The 14,283-nt window shown below is 39.2% G+C and overlaps 3 protein-coding genes across 3 annotated transcripts; 1 reads left to right on the top strand and 2 right to left on the bottom strand.

Annotated features, from left to right (window-relative positions):
- Positions 1-292: 292 nt before the first annotated feature.
- On the bottom strand, positions 293-2,825 carry LOC124312119 (sorting nexin-17-like). Its single transcript, XM_046776594.1, has 10 exons — positions 2,620-2,825; positions 2,297-2,489; positions 2,055-2,236; positions 1,902-1,992; positions 1,757-1,841; positions 1,530-1,692; positions 1,269-1,466; positions 1,019-1,201; positions 862-957; positions 293-808 (listed from the first exon to the last, which is right to left on the bottom strand). Exons 1-10 carry the CDS (start codon positions 2,677-2,679, stop codon positions 677-679), a joined length of 1,383 nt encoding a protein of 460 aa, XP_046632550.1. The 5' UTR covers positions 2,680-2,825; the 3' UTR covers positions 293-676.
- A 2,479-nt stretch (positions 2,826-5,304) lies between these two features.
- Positions 5,305-6,862, bottom strand: LOC124312171 (ubiquitin-conjugating enzyme E2 J2-like). The gene is made up of 7 exons (XM_046776674.1): positions 6,512-6,862; positions 6,417-6,444; positions 6,332-6,349; positions 6,038-6,083; positions 5,925-5,969; positions 5,728-5,856; positions 5,305-5,666 (listed from the first exon to the last, which is right to left on the bottom strand). Exons 1-7 carry the CDS (start codon positions 6,723-6,725, stop codon positions 5,433-5,435), a joined length of 714 nt encoding a protein of 237 aa, XP_046632630.1. The 5' UTR covers positions 6,726-6,862; the 3' UTR covers positions 5,305-5,432.
- A 638-nt stretch (positions 6,863-7,500) lies between these two features.
- On the top strand, positions 7,501-14,067 carry LOC124312066 (serine/threonine-protein kinase unc-51-like). Its single transcript, XM_046776504.1, has 17 exons — positions 7,501-7,952; positions 8,150-8,242; positions 8,345-8,395; positions 9,687-9,756; positions 9,824-9,874; positions 9,940-10,062; positions 10,187-10,260; positions 10,386-10,546; positions 10,843-11,245; positions 11,333-11,524; positions 11,592-11,946; positions 12,071-12,351; positions 12,421-12,574; positions 12,636-12,793; positions 12,873-13,019; positions 13,109-13,244; positions 13,321-14,067. Exons 1-17 carry the CDS (start codon positions 7,863-7,865, stop codon positions 13,392-13,394), a joined length of 2,613 nt encoding a protein of 870 aa, XP_046632460.1. The 5' UTR covers positions 7,501-7,862; the 3' UTR covers positions 13,395-14,067.
- The last annotated feature ends 216 nt before the right edge of the window (positions 14,068-14,283 follow it).

Below are 14,283 nucleotides of genomic sequence, written 5' to 3'. Positions count from 1 at the left end.
TTTATGTCCGTTTAGTGACATCTATCAAGTCAAAATTAATCGAGGAAAAAATCAAGATTTCAATTTGCGATTTTACAGAAATTGATGCGCAACGAAAAATTTTGTTATTTCTGTTAATAGAATTTAAAAAAGTGACGTCAGGTGATGAAAAGTAACATAAGAGCTTAACTGAAAGCGGATAAAATACTGTTCGAAGTTCGAACAGCTAACACGTAATCAAGGATTACTTGCGTCGGGGGTATGGAGAGGCTCTTCATGCCCATGCTAGCGTTAAAATACCGACAAAAAGTAATACACAACATTATCTGTGTATTTGAAAAAAAAAGCTCTGGGATTACAATAAGAGACAGATTATAAACCTCTTTTTGTCGCAATTAACAGGTTTGATACTGAGCCAATAGTTTGAAAATGGTTATAGATCACTTTTTGTTCATCTCTGTCATACGAAACAGTAGAGCCCGTACAATGATTTTAATCCTTAACAAAACATTTAATGTTAAAAAATGTCGGTAATATATGAGGATAGCTTGCTTAGTCGATATATCAACAATAAAAAGACGATTCACCATAGAATAAAAAGTTTTGCTCCACAAGAATGGCATGAACACCTCGAAGGTTTGCCACAATAAAGTTTAGTGTAAAACAGAAATAGATGTATGATTTTAATTCCTTCCTGTCACAAATCTTCATCGCGAATATCTTCAAATGCATGATTCTCGATTCGGGCTTCTTCGAAAGAATGATTTCTTCCATTACGAAATCGGACACGAATACTTTCTTTGAGTCCCAATGATTTTTTAACAGGGTCCTACAAACAAAATGTTAATCTAATGATCAATTTTGCAACAAATTTATTCGTACCTTAGAAATTCTAGTCTTCCCCGTTGACTCAGAAATGCAAAGCAAATTGCCGTGCTTTCCCAAGAATGTAAGTTTCTGAATCACTTCATCTGCCAACTAAAAAAACCAATGGATTCAGAATTTATTTCACCTGAAATAAGTACCAAAAGTGAATTACCTGAGGGAAGCTGCTGCCGCCACCCCCATCTTGCTGCTTTCGCATCAACTCTTCAACCATACTTTGTAAGCATAAAGAAAGAAAAATGACTTGGGTGCTATCTACTGTGATCCATTGTAGCCGATCTTTAGACAAAAGATATTCAAAGGACAACTCCAATTTAGGATGATCCACATTGTGTTCCTATTAAAGATTACGTTGAAATAATTAAAAGTAATTTTTTAATAGAATTATGTGTAATGTGTTTTACCTGGACAATTGTGGTAATTCTCCAAGAGCGCATGCGTGTTACTCGAAACGATCTTTCTGTAAGATCAGGATAGCAAAAAACTAATTCCTTGTTCAAAGCGTGGATAGATACAGGAGTACCGGCTGTTGGAAAGTCAGTTAAACAGGGTAAGAAGTTAACGCCTCCGTAAAATCGAATCTGTCGTGCCAGCTTCATTACCTATGTAGAAAATATGCGGGTAAATTAAATTACGTTATAACAAATGGGTCTAAAAATATTTACTTCATGCTGCTTGTCTTGATCTATTAATCGTTTCAGAGATATGAGCTGTTGTTCATTAGGTTGTATCCAATATCTTTTATGATCATCTCGGAATTGATTATAAACCAGCTTGGTTCCAATGGGAAATTTTAACAATTCATCGTCATAAATAGAATCCCAATAGCTTTATGTACAAAGAAAAATTTGAATTGCTTTTGATAAAGGAAAAATTATTGGTTCAAATATACCTTTTCCTCATAACAAGGCTTGCGCTTTCACCGGAAAGTTTCACAGCTAAGAACGGCGATTCATAATTTAAGAGTCTTCTGACCACTACGTTAAAAATAAGAATTGAATATTAAGTAATGAGTGAAGAATAGTCTAAACACTTACAGCAATATTGGTTAAATTCATTAGCATCTTGAATGAAAAGAGCAAAATAATCAGCCAACTCTTCTGGAAGTCCAACATGCTGAGCAACTTTCTAAAATTAGAAAACATAAACAATACATAAACTTGTCTGGGAAAAATTAAAAAGCTTGCTACCTTTATAACAGAACTAGTCTCTTGAATTGGTGTGACTGGAATGGAAATTACTTCTTCTCCAGGTAAAGTAATCCTTATGTGAATAATTTTTTGGTCATCACTAGATAAGTGAGTTTCATTTTGAGCCATGCGGAGGAAAGCATGAAAAAAGGTGCTACTGCTGATTCTATGATCCAGTGCAACTAAAAATAAAAAGTAAATATAACAATATAACTTGTGCATAGAGATTTAGTGTATATTACTTGATTGCAAGTATTTTTCCAGGTATAGTCTACGCTCCTCAAGCTGGAGGGTTGTCAATGGAAGTAGTTTTTTAGAAGGAAATTCTGGTATGGTATCATGACTGAATAGCTTCTTCAACTGGTCATGAAGGTGTCTAAGTTGTTTGTACCGAAGAGTACAATGATGGTTTCCATTGATGTGAACATGATATCCCTAAAAGAAAATGAACTTTTTGATAAGACTTTCTGTTTTTAAGCTAAAAAACCAACATGTTAACCATAATTAGTTTAAAGAGTGAGAGAGAGAGACAGGATATTTCGAGCTATTCGAAGTAACGCTTTACCTGATAATAACTTCCGTCTTTGTCCTGAAGATTTTCTGTTTCTGGAATAGAAAAATGCATGGCTTTATCGCAGTTACTCCATGCAAATATTCCTATCTCACAACGAGTTAAAAATCTAATTAACTAAGCTATAACAGCTATAACACACACCACCTAAAAATTCGGAACTAGCCAAGTACCGTTTTTGTTTTGAGAGGCGTCTGCTAGACTGACTGGACAACAGCGTTGTAAACTATTTGCATTGCATTTCTATCTTTGGTGTTGTTTTTTTTTTTTGGTCCGATTGTTACATACTTACATCATGCTAAGATGCTATACTAGTGGCATCCAGATCCGGTACAGTTAGAACTCAGAAAGCATAACAGGGCATACAGTAAAACTGGATGATGTGGAAAAATAAATTTTTGTATTTATTTCCTCCTTCCATTCCATGCCGCAAAATTTAGGAAGAAAAATGTTACTGTTACTATTTGATTATTTATCTATTAACTAAACATTTCTCAATAATAAACGTGTTGAAACTTGTTCCGAACATACCAAACTTTAAATGGGCAGCGTAAAAAAAAATGTCTCAAATAGCCCCGGTCTCCCCTACTCTACAAATATTAAAAAAAAAGAATAACTCTACAAATACCGGTCCTTTACAAATTACCCCTTTGCTTCCTAGTTCCTACGGCTTTGCAATCGTGAGTTTACTGCCGTACTGGCTCCCATCATGAATGAATTTATTCTTGTAATTAATTTAACTGCATCCTAATCATTGACATTTCGAATACGAACACCTTTTGTTGACGTAAATCTATGGGGCATATAAATCTCCTTCTTACAATTTAAACGTAACAATTTTCGTTTAATGTTCAACATAAAATCAGCTAGAAAGCTAGAAATTTGTTTTTTCCTCTTCCGCTTATCTGAGAAAAATGAATGACAAAACAAGTTAAAATGATTTGAGGTTTAAAATGAAACTTTATTTGTATCGAATAAGAGTGAACATGAAAATCATATAGCCGAAGCCGTTGTTGCCGAAGGTGTTTCCGAGGTGGCCGAAGGTGTTTGTGTTTCGGTCTTTCGACTGAATAAGTTAGAACCAGGGACGTATACGTAATAGTCCTCCATGAGTGATATCATGCCATAGCTGCCATGCCAACAAAACAATTGTAACCAAAGGCCAAGCGCAGCAAAGTGCCAAAATTCCGATCATTTCTTCCTCAGTTTCATGCCATAGCATCCATGCCCAGAAAACAATTGAAGCGAAAGTCCAAAGTCCCAAAATTCCGTCCATCAAATTTCCTTCCTCAGTTGCATAGACCATTTTCATCACTGGTAGGTAGAATGTTTCCGTGTTTGCAATTAAAACTACTATTGTCGTTGGGGCTGCCTTTATATAGACTTTGCCAGAGGAATCCCGTTCCGCACTGTCCATTTCCACTGTTTTAATTAGATTCCTAATTATGTTTATGCTGTTTAACTTTTTGTGTTGATTGTAATTATACTTTATGAGCTAACGAACATTGTTCAATTAGTTTTAAATGTATTGCAATTCATTTTAATCATTTAGATGCATTTTGAAATAAGGTTTTCGGAATCTTGGTCTGGAAAACGACGAGGCACCCATAGCGGTAAGTTCACCAACTAAGAATAATGTAAGTTTAAGAATGTCTTATTATTTTTCATTGAATTGAGATTCTACGGCAATCATATCCGTGTTTTTCTGTAGCATTATTTTGTTTTTTAGGTGGGTTTGCAAAAACTTTGACTAGGCTGTTGCCCTAAAGCCGATAATGAAATGATAAATGACGTCACATGGACCCGTGAAGTCGTTAATTTAATCGTTTGCCGTTGCGTGTTGTACTGTTGTCTAGCCTATGTAAGTGTGTAACGAGGTAAGCCGCGTAGCTGTTAAGGTCGTTCTTGGTGTTAAGGTCGTCCAGGTATATATTTTAAGAATTCGAATTTCAGTTTGCCTACTCCATACTCCACTCAGATGCCGGGAAACTTTGGATACCGTCTGACCAAAGATTGTTTGACAGCCATTTTTCCCGTAAACTAAAACTAAAATCCGTAACAAAATTCAACGTTAATCTCTTCTTCTTTTAATTGGTCGTAATTGGTTTATTTTTAAATATACATAAACTAGTATAACTAGGAATTTATGTCGGATTTATGCGGATTTATTTGGCAAGATTTTGCTGGATTTTTAAGATAAACGTGCAAGATAAAGTGCAAGTTAAAAAAAAAACGGATTTTCGGGTCTTTCCGGGCAACCCTGCAAGACTTATTTGCAATTTAAAAATTTGTTTTTGAAGCTCATACAAGACAAGGTTAAATTTTTTAATACAAAGTGTGTGTGTAGCTGTAGAGTGCGTGCACATTATGCCTTTGCTTCGTAGGCCCTACGGCTTTGCAATCGTGAGTTAACTGCCGTACTGGCTCCCATCATGAATGAATTTAGTTTTGTAATTAATTTGACTGCACCCTAATCATTGACAATTCGAATACGAACACCTCTTAGTGACGTATTCCCCTTCTTATATTTAAAACGTGACAACTTTCGATGTGGAAAAATAAATTTGTGTATTTATTTCCTCCTTCCATGCCGCAAAATTTAGGAAGAAAAAGGTTACTGTGACTATTTGATTATTTAGCTATTAACTAAACATTTCTCAATAATACACTTGTTGAAACTTGTTCCGAACATGTTTTATATTTTTTTGTGTGCAGCTTGCAGCAACATTTTATTCAACCATAAGTTTGCCACACAAGCCATTGAATTTCGGCATCGTGTATTAAAGAGGATATATATATATTGGGATTTAGTCTATGCTCAAACTCTTTAGTACATGCTTGACAATGAACGCAAATAAAGTAAAGCCTGCAATCACAACAACATTTGCTAGTAGTCCAGGGTAATCCACCCGACCCACTCGACGATCACCAAGGAATGGTAGAGGGTTGTTTCCGCTCTCTGTGCTAAGAATAGTAGGTAGTGAAGATTTTGTTGCCATTTCGACAGCAGCTTTCCTTAGTTCTATCTCTTTTTGGATTTTCTGTGAAAGAACAATAATTTATTTGGTGATGAGCTTATTGCACTGTTTGGGTATTTTTTACTATTGCAATATCTGGAAATAGTTCATTGAAAATTTTATCTCCAAGATTGAATTTCAGACTTTGCTCAGCAAGACATCTCTTTTCATGGTCAGTTGTTTCAATGCTTCCCAAAGTAGGGCTCTTTTCCAGCTGTAACAAAATAGATTTTCAAAATATGAATTGATGCATTCCAACAATAATGTTAGGCAGTAATTTACCATGAAACTCAATAATCCCGTCAAAATAGTTGATACACTCCAAGCCTGTTGACATATTCAATATAATCATGTGATGTTTAAAAACAACAATATAGTAATTGTGAAAAGCTTACTGGATTCCATGAATCTGGGTGAAAGTCACTGATTGATAAGCACAACCTTAACATGAAATGCACAAATAAAGATATAAGTAACTTTTCATTCATGTTAACAAATAACTATAGGATGCATTCTAATAATAAAAATATGATTGCATGTTGAATTTAAAAGTAACTTTTACCAAAACTCTTAATGTTTAAAGAATCTGGAAAACTGATATACATATACATATATGTATAACAATGTATATGTATATGCATATACAGCATATGTATAACAGCTTTCGAGTTTGATGTTGACATCATTACCTTGTATTGGGCTTGAACCTGTGTATACAAAAAAAAATTAAGATGAATGATTTATGATTGAAAATGAAATTTTTATCTTGATTACCTTCCATTCGGAGTGATCATATAAATACCTAGGATACATAAAAACTTTTATAAAAAGATTGTCTGTTCCACAGTTCAGATAAGGTTTAAACATACTTGGAGGCTTGAATGGAAATTCAGCGGGGAACAAGAGTTTTCCGTGATAGTATCCTCCTTCGTAAGGCGAATTTTCAGGACCGCTTACGACATAATGCCACTCTAAAATGTTTGACGGTAAGGGTTCTGCAACAACATAAGGAATAGGGTCCTTTTTCAAACGTAAATAGTCCTGTTTCAAACGTGATGTTGCGCTATTATTGTGTTTACTCATTCTACAGTACGACCTAGACTTGATAATAGATTTAATAATCTAAAGTAGTAAAGTAGAAACGTTCGGTTTGTGGAAGTCAAAATTGATCCATGACGATTGACAAACGCAGACGACTTGTGTTCGGTAAACAAGGCCTGCGGCCTGCGCTCCGTTCGGGGGTGGGGTCGAACCATCGCTATTAAACATTAAAACGTTTTTTAGTTTGTCTCTAAATGAGTTTGCATAGCAATTATTTTTTTTTACACACGCTAAAAAACGAATTTCACGGTTGAATAACAAACAGTAAAGCAACCATTTCACCATTTGTAAAACGGAACTAAAAAACCATCGCTAGATGGCTAGATTTTTCATGGTATGGGGGCTGACTGTTAAATGAATGTTGTTTTCAAGTGGAGAAATCTCAATAATGGACATAGCCATCGTGTAAACCATAAATTGATGGGACAATCGGCTGTGAGATTCGTCTTCGTTATCCAGTGAGTTTTCTTGTGGGTAACGAAAACAAATGAATGAAATTTGAACATTGACTCATTGACTGTAGTTGATTCGACCCATAAAATCATTCATTGCGTTATATAATTATGGGATCCTCTTCAGAATCGTATCAAACTCTATACACGACTTAAAGCTTACTCTTTTTCTAAAGAAAAATGAGTTAAATCGATGATCATGACGAATGATGAAGTTTTTCAAAGGCGAAACAAAGAGTTGTGAGCCATCTAGCGGCCAAATGCGTCGCGTATGGAAAAAACATTCGTCTCAAAAAGCTCTCGCCCTCCTCAGTTCTTCAGTTCTTTGTCTACAGAGTAGACGTCCCAAAACATTGGGAGTCTGGTAGCCATTGTATATCTATTGTGTACATTTATTAGTTTGTGCTTTTGTTTAGTGTCGTTTAAACTGTCATATACGACAGTATATTCGTAGTATTTCATTCGTGGTGTGAATTAATATCATCGAGAATTGTTTGCGACTGCGCTGTCACAGACGACAATGGCTGCTCTCAAGTGCCACTGTTATTATTAGTTGTACAACTCTTGTACTAGTTGTACAGGGCTGTTCGACGTCGTATCAGCGCTGATGGAGTTCGATTGCATTAGTTGATCTTCAATCAAACGATTGACAAAGTAAAAATTCGCGATGGAAAGTGTGGGCGAGTTCGAGTACAACGCCAAAGACCTGATCGGCCATGGCGCCTTCGCCGTAGTATTCAAGGGCAGACACAAAAAGGTAAAACGATCTCGATTCAACAACCCCTCTTCCGTTTTGTCCCTCCAATTTCCTGTAGTCTTTTTCACCCTCTTTGTGTGTACGTGTTGTTTAAAACAACAACTCCACGAATAACGATGACGTCAATCCCACCACCTCGTGTTGTTGTATAATGACATCAGCGATAATCCGCCTTTGGGCAACACTTGTTTTTGCAGAATTCGAGTTCCCCCGTCGCCATCAAGTCTATCACAAAGAAAAACCTTTCCAAATCGCACAATCTACTGGGAAAAGAGATCAAAATTCTCAAGGTAACAATATCAATAATAATTTCATCTGCCCTCAGCTTTGTGAAGAAAGCGGTTAGCAATTTAACCGAAATCTCACGAACTTTTTGTTATATTTTTCTTTAGGAGCTCTCCGAAGTTCATCATGAGAATATCGTGGCGCTGCTGGATTGCCAGGTACTTACAGGAACCCTTTTTTCTTCTCTCCTTCATCTGTACTTGGTTAACCGTATCCCCCCTTAAAGAAAAAAAAGATGTTCCAGGTTCCCTTATTGTTTTCACGATAGCTCATGGGAGAGGCACGTGATCAGCCAAGGTCGACAACCTCTCATTTGCAAGAGGATTTCTTTTCTATACCAACTTTAAAGGGGATGTTCCACAGACCCCCAAGGCCTTTTAATGTAATATGGGAGCATTGCGCTTGGTTGGAGACGCATGGGAGAGCTTTCTCTCCCCCATAGTTTTTTCATCCTGGCGATAAGAAATATATGGGAGAAGAGGAGCAAGCAGGTTTAAAATTAAACCCGAGCTGGGTGTGGGTCTCCGACCAGATGCGCATGTCTCGACTCGCATTTCCCTTGGTGGGAGGTGTCGAAATATAATTCGGGAGTTGACGTCATTAGGTAATGAAAATGTGGACGTCTGCCCTGGCATACCAACCAAATATTATGGAGGGAAAACCTGCTCTCAGATGAGGGACTTTGGCCCTAGCTACACACACTGTCTGTGCGTTTTCATAATATGGCACACGACACGCTGCGCAGTTTTTTGTTACTGCGCTTGACCTCGAAAAAGTGTTGGACATGTTTGGTATTGTGACGCAATTTCTCGACAGCCACGCAACACTCGAACGTTTTGCAGATGCTGTTTTATTATTACTACCTGCGTAGAAAGCCTTATCTCGGATGACCTAGAAGACGGTAGCAATACGTAGCTGCTTACGTATTCGAGTTGAATTGTTTGTCAGACGTATCACTTTTCTCTTTGAGCTTCGTCTGCCAATTTGACCCACTTTGGCGCACAATGGACTTTGTTTAAAAAGTGTTTGCCAGACGTTTGGGGAGGAAAATGTTTAGAGATTTTCGTTTTAGCGTGTAAACTGCCGCAAGCCAATGGCCATGAAGTTGGGTCTTTTTTTAATTATTTGTTTGTCCTTTTTTGTTATTTTGCGAAGCGAGACGGGCGAGGGCGTTGATATCTATACGAGTAACGTAGTGTGGTAACGTAATAACCCAACAAAGGAGAGTGTGTATCCGCACGAAAGGCCACCACGAACTTTACATTCGTAACCTTGGTGAGTGCCTTTTTTTAGATATTAAAAGCCTCATGGCAAGCAAGGAATACAATGGGGTTGGGCCTTTTTTTAATAGTTATCTCGTGACCATACAACGTACATCCTCTTTCCGCTTAATCTGTCATTGCACTCTTTCAATCAATAATTATTATGTGTGTGTTTATAATCCCCCAGGAAACGCAGCATCATGTCTTCCTCGTCATGGAATATTGCAACGGCGGAGATTTGGCTGATTATCTTTCAGGTTGCTATCCTTTTTGTTCGTTTGTTTTTTTCCCGGAACGATTTGTAAACATTTTGGTTAATTGTAGTCAAGGGAACGCTCAGCGAGGATACGATTCGCAATTTCCTGAAGCAACTTGGTAAGTCGAAAAAGAAAAATGGTACGGGCTGACGTCACATAATTTCACCTCCAATTTATTCACAGCTGGGGCGATGAAAGCGTTGCAGCACAAGGGCATAGTCCATCGTGATTTGAAACCGCAGAACATCTTGCTCAGTCACGCTGGCAAACCCAATCCCCAGCCGAATGACATTCGCTTGAAAATCGGTGAGTGACCTGAATTATTATCGCAAAATAATAAAAGAAAATGATTACAAGTGCAATGGTACTCGTCCGGTTCTTTTTCTCCTGGCTGACCATCCTACTCTTTTGTACTCTTATCGTTGAATAGCGGATTTCGGGTTCGCCCGGTTTCTTCAAGATGGTGTCATGGCAGCCACGCTTTGCGGCTCTCCAATGTACATGGTACGTTTGTAAATAAGCTGTAACCGGAATCGTTGTGTCGGTTCCCTTATCTCTCAACTGTTTTCCCTTTGTTTCACAATTATCGTCTCTTGACTTTTGGATTGTTTTATTTTACTTTTTTCAAGGCACCCGAAGTGATCATGTCACTTCAATATGACGCCAAAGCGGATCTGTGGAGTTTGGGTACGATCGTGTTCCAATGTCTGACGGGGCGGGCGCCCTTCACGGCTCAGACTCCACAAGCATTGAAAATGTACTACGAACGGAACCATAATCTCAGTCCCAAGTAAGGAGCGCTATAACTTTTTTGTCAAGGAGAAAAAAGAGCGAAAAAAAAAACTGCGTAGGGCAGCCTTGTGACGTCATTTTAGCGTACCCATGGTGAATGTACGTCGTAGGGCCGCTCTTGTGGTGGCCGTCACGATTCTAACGTAAAAAACATCTGCTGATGCAAACTGTACTACTTTTGACGGATTAAATCGCATGATGCAATTGTGTGTGATCCAGTTTCTATGAAATTTAAAGAAGAGAAATTCCTCTACATGGTTCGATATTCATTGAATTGGATTATTCTACCTCTAGGATACCTTCTGGCACGTCGCCTGAGTTGACTGCGCTGCTGACGGGATTGCTGCGACGTAACGCCAAGGATCGGATGGAATTCGACGATTTTTTCAATCATTCTTTCATACGCAAATCGCAGACACCACCCACCACTCCGCCGTTGCCCGTCCCAAATCTGGCTCGCCTTTCAACACCTCCAAAGACGCCGCCGGTCACAGTGCCTGCTAGGCCCGTGCCGACGGCTCCAGCCTCTCAAAACAACAACGCAACGACTCCCGAAGAGGCCGACGATTTCGTGTTGGTACCGAGCCCAAGCCAGTTGCGTAGCGAGTCTAGGGGTGCGGTCGTTGGCGGTATCAACCAGAATGAAGGCGATACACAACCATTACCTGTTCCATCTCAAAGAGATGCCTTTATCAAGGTTAGTCTAACCTTGGAAGTTGTTCATTCTCTTTTGTTTGTTATTTATATTCGAAATCCAAATAACCTCCGTTTTCCTCCCCTGCAGATGCAAACTTCGCATCGCAACAGCGATTACTCGCCCATCGGCAGTCCATCTTCCAGTCCAGGAGTCAGAGCCGCTCCATTACCACGATCGCAGCCAATTAGTGTGGCTCAAAAGGCTACGTCACCGACTAATGATAGCAGCAACTCTAGAACCGGAGTCTCGGGAGACATTAATTCGCTCTCTCCTCCATCGGTAATTTTCTTTTCAATTAAGAGTCCGGGCTGAATGTGGAAATTAATTCTTATTTTCAATTGAAAAGGTCCAATTTTGCGTTGGCACTCCTCCCGGAATCCCTGGTCGACGCCGATCGACATCCGGTAGCAGTTGCGGCACTTCGCCTCCTGCATTTGCCGCACCTTGGCCTCAGTTGATGACTTCGCCACTCCGTCGAACTGCGGGAAGTGCGGGTGTCGTTGCCCCCGCCGGCCCCTTGGCTCCCATTAAGGGATCGCCAATCCGGATTTCTTCTCTGGCCAATGTTTCCGAAACAGCCACTACGCCATCGAGCGGTGGAATAGTCCAATTGCGGAATGTGGGGGGATCTGGGGCGGCCGTGGAATGGAATCCTTTAGTTCACCATCCAACTCGCACCATGACCCTGCCCGAGTTCACTGGTAATAATATTTCGTAGCCTTGAAATTCTCGTTTTTCTAGCTCAATGTGTCTTATCTCCCTATCTTTTGGAACATGTTCCTTCTTTTTATTTTCACTTTATTTGTTGTGGCTGACTGGCTGTAGCCTCGCCCTCGGTGACCATGTGTGGAACGACTCCTAATCATGGATTCCATCGAAGCCAGACCGAGTACATGGCCAGCTCGCCAAGTTACGGAGGAAACCGAAGCCCCATGCAATGTTTTGCAGGGGGGGGATTGCAGAACAGTAATGGCAGCAGCTGGAGTTTGCAACGGAAACCCAGTTTCGATCATCAAATGGGAGCTTATTGCTATGGCACTTCGCCACCGATGGAAGGCCCCATCGTTTTTACGGCTCCCGAGCTGACACAGGAAACTCTTTTAGAGGTATACTATACTACGTCTTTGTGTTTTCACGCACGATCGAGGTACTCATATTTCCTTCCATTTCAACAGAAGGAGCACAACGACACGTTGGCTAAACTTAACTTTGTTTTGGCTTTGGTTGAGTGCATTATGGACGTGGCTCGTAATCGAGCCTCTCCACTTGCTGCTGCTCTTAACGAGTCGATCCACACCCGCAAAAACCCCATGGCCTCTTCACCTCCCGGTATGTTGATAGTTTGGAATGGCGTCGATTTTTTAAAATTTATAACATTTTATCCAATTAGGGGATGGCGCCATTAGTCCGGCACACTCCGATGCCCAGCGCAGAGCTGAGCAATTGGTTTTGTACATCCGTGCTCTTCAATTGCTCTCGTCTGCTCTCAACTTATCCAAGGAGGAATTACAGGCCGAAAGGCTCCACCCTTCACACTCTGTCAAACAGGTAAAAAAAAAAGGAAAGGGAGGAAACACCTTTTTTTCGCAGGGTCATTAAACTTTTTCTGACCATTTGTAATTTTTAGGTTGTGGCCGTTTTGAACCAAAGATTCCACCACTGTTTGTCTCAATGTAAGCAGCTGAACGGCCAGTCACTGGCCCACCAGTTGGGCGATTCAAATGCCGCCCAATTGACGGCTGATAAACTGCTTTATAATCACGCCATCGATTTGGTAAATCATGTTACTTTTTTCTGTTTCACATTGTTGGGTCATTGGCCTTCGTTTATCCCTTTTTCTAATCTCATTTTTCGTTTCTCTAGTGTCAATCGGCTGCTTTAGATGAGCTCTTTGGCAATCCGGCGAGCTGTTGCCGACGTTATCAAACGGCCCATATTCTGTTTCACAGTTTGGCGCAGCAAGTGACTCAGCACGCAGACAAGTCCATCCTTAATAAATGTGAGTGAAATGAGACGAGATATTAATATTTAACTTCATTATTGACCTTGGTTATGTAACCGTTTGGATTTGACAGACCGCGAGGCCGTGGAGAAGCGCTTGTTTGTACTCCAACAGCAAGGCTTTATCAACGCCTATGATACTTCGTGACCTGCCAAAGGTTTTTTCTAAAAGTTTATGATCTCTCATCTTTCCGACTCGGACGTCGTCGCGTGAAAAGAAGAATTTACACGAGGAAAAAAAATTAGCCCAAAAAATGCAGAAAAAGCAGTTATTTTTTCTTTCCTTAATGAAAAATAATGTTTCTCCTTACTGTCGATATGCATCCTGGTCATAGATCCAATTACTTCTTAAACGTTTTAAGCGAAAACATAGACATAAAAAAAAAAAAATGACTAATAAATAATTAAGATCCATCCCGTGGTCCGTTTCGTGTGTAGAGTGCCAGATTTGATTAGCTGGAATGGCTACTTCAGTCTTATATAAGAAAACTGACGTAGAGAGAAGCTACTGTATAATCAACATGTGTTAATGATAAACAAATATTATTTCTCTTATCGTGTTGACGGTGGTTGGGTACGTTGATTTCAACATCAGTGCAGTTGGGTTTTTTAGTTGATTTTCTCGCTCCTTTTTCTCGTTCGTTTTCATCGCTATACGTGATTTGTAAAACTATACCTCGCTATGTAATTGCTGAAATGTTTTTGGTTGTGTTTTATTTTTTTTTGTTTAATTTTTCGGCTTACTGAATCGTATCAGCGCGAATCATTTGAGTTTAAACGTGTAATAAAATACAAATCATTTTTTTTGTACTATAAAAATATCTGTGTCATTTGTTGAAAAATTTCTTGGATTTATTTATTGGCTGCCAGCGGGCCGTGAATGATGATGGCGGTATATAAAGCCGAGGTACACACAACACATGCATGTATAAACAACAAGAAGGAATCACTCTCATGACCGCAAGAAAAAAAGAAAAAGGAGGACATGGAAGAATGACGGGCGAACGAAAAGAAGGAAATAATAAAAAAAAGATGCG

Source organism: Daphnia pulicaria, chromosome 8 (genome assembly GCF_021234035.1).
Source record: "Daphnia pulicaria isolate SC F1-1A chromosome 8, SC_F0-13Bv2, whole genome shotgun sequence".
Taxonomy (NCBI): domain Eukaryota; kingdom Metazoa; phylum Arthropoda; class Branchiopoda; order Diplostraca; family Daphniidae; genus Daphnia; species Daphnia pulicaria.
Note: the sequence above shows the minus strand (reverse complement) of the source record. Positions and strands in the feature narration are given on the sequence as shown.

Bases quoted from the DNA above. Each gene is read 5' to 3' on its own strand.
- LOC124312171 (XM_046776674.1), bottom strand. From the start codon at position 6,725: ATGAGTAAACACAATAATAGCGCAACATCACGTTTGAAACAGGACTAT. The intron at 6,445-6,511 runs GTATGTTTAAAC...TATGTATCCTAG, and splicing joins ATTTCCATTCAAGCCTCCAA to GTATTTATATGATCACTCCG. The intron at 5,970-6,037 runs GTAAGCTTTTCA...ATATGTCAACAG, and splicing joins ACCCAGATTCATGGAATCCA to GCTTGGAGTGTATCAACTAT.
- LOC124312066 (XM_046776504.1), top strand. From the start codon at position 7,863: ATGGAAAGTGTGGGCGAGTTCGAGTACAACGCCAAAGACCTGATCGGC. The intron at 9,757-9,823 runs GTTGCTATCCTT...GGTTAATTGTAG, and splicing joins TTTGGCTGATTATCTTTCAG to TCAAGGGAACGCTCAGCGAG. The intron at 12,575-12,635 runs GTATGTTGATAG...TTATCCAATTAG, and splicing joins CATGGCCTCTTCACCTCCCG to GGGATGGCGCCATTAGTCCG.
- LOC124312119 (XM_046776594.1), bottom strand. From the start codon at position 2,679: ATGCATTTTTCTATTCCAGAAACAGAAAATCTTCAGGACAAAGACGGA. The intron at 2,490-2,619 runs GTAAAGCGTTAC...ATTTTCTTTTAG, and splicing joins AAGACGGAAGTTATTATCAG to GGATATCATGTTCACATCAA. The intron at 1,693-1,756 runs GTATATTTGAAC...TTGTACATAAAG, and splicing joins AGCCTTGTTATGAGGAAAAG to CTATTGGGATTCTATTTATG.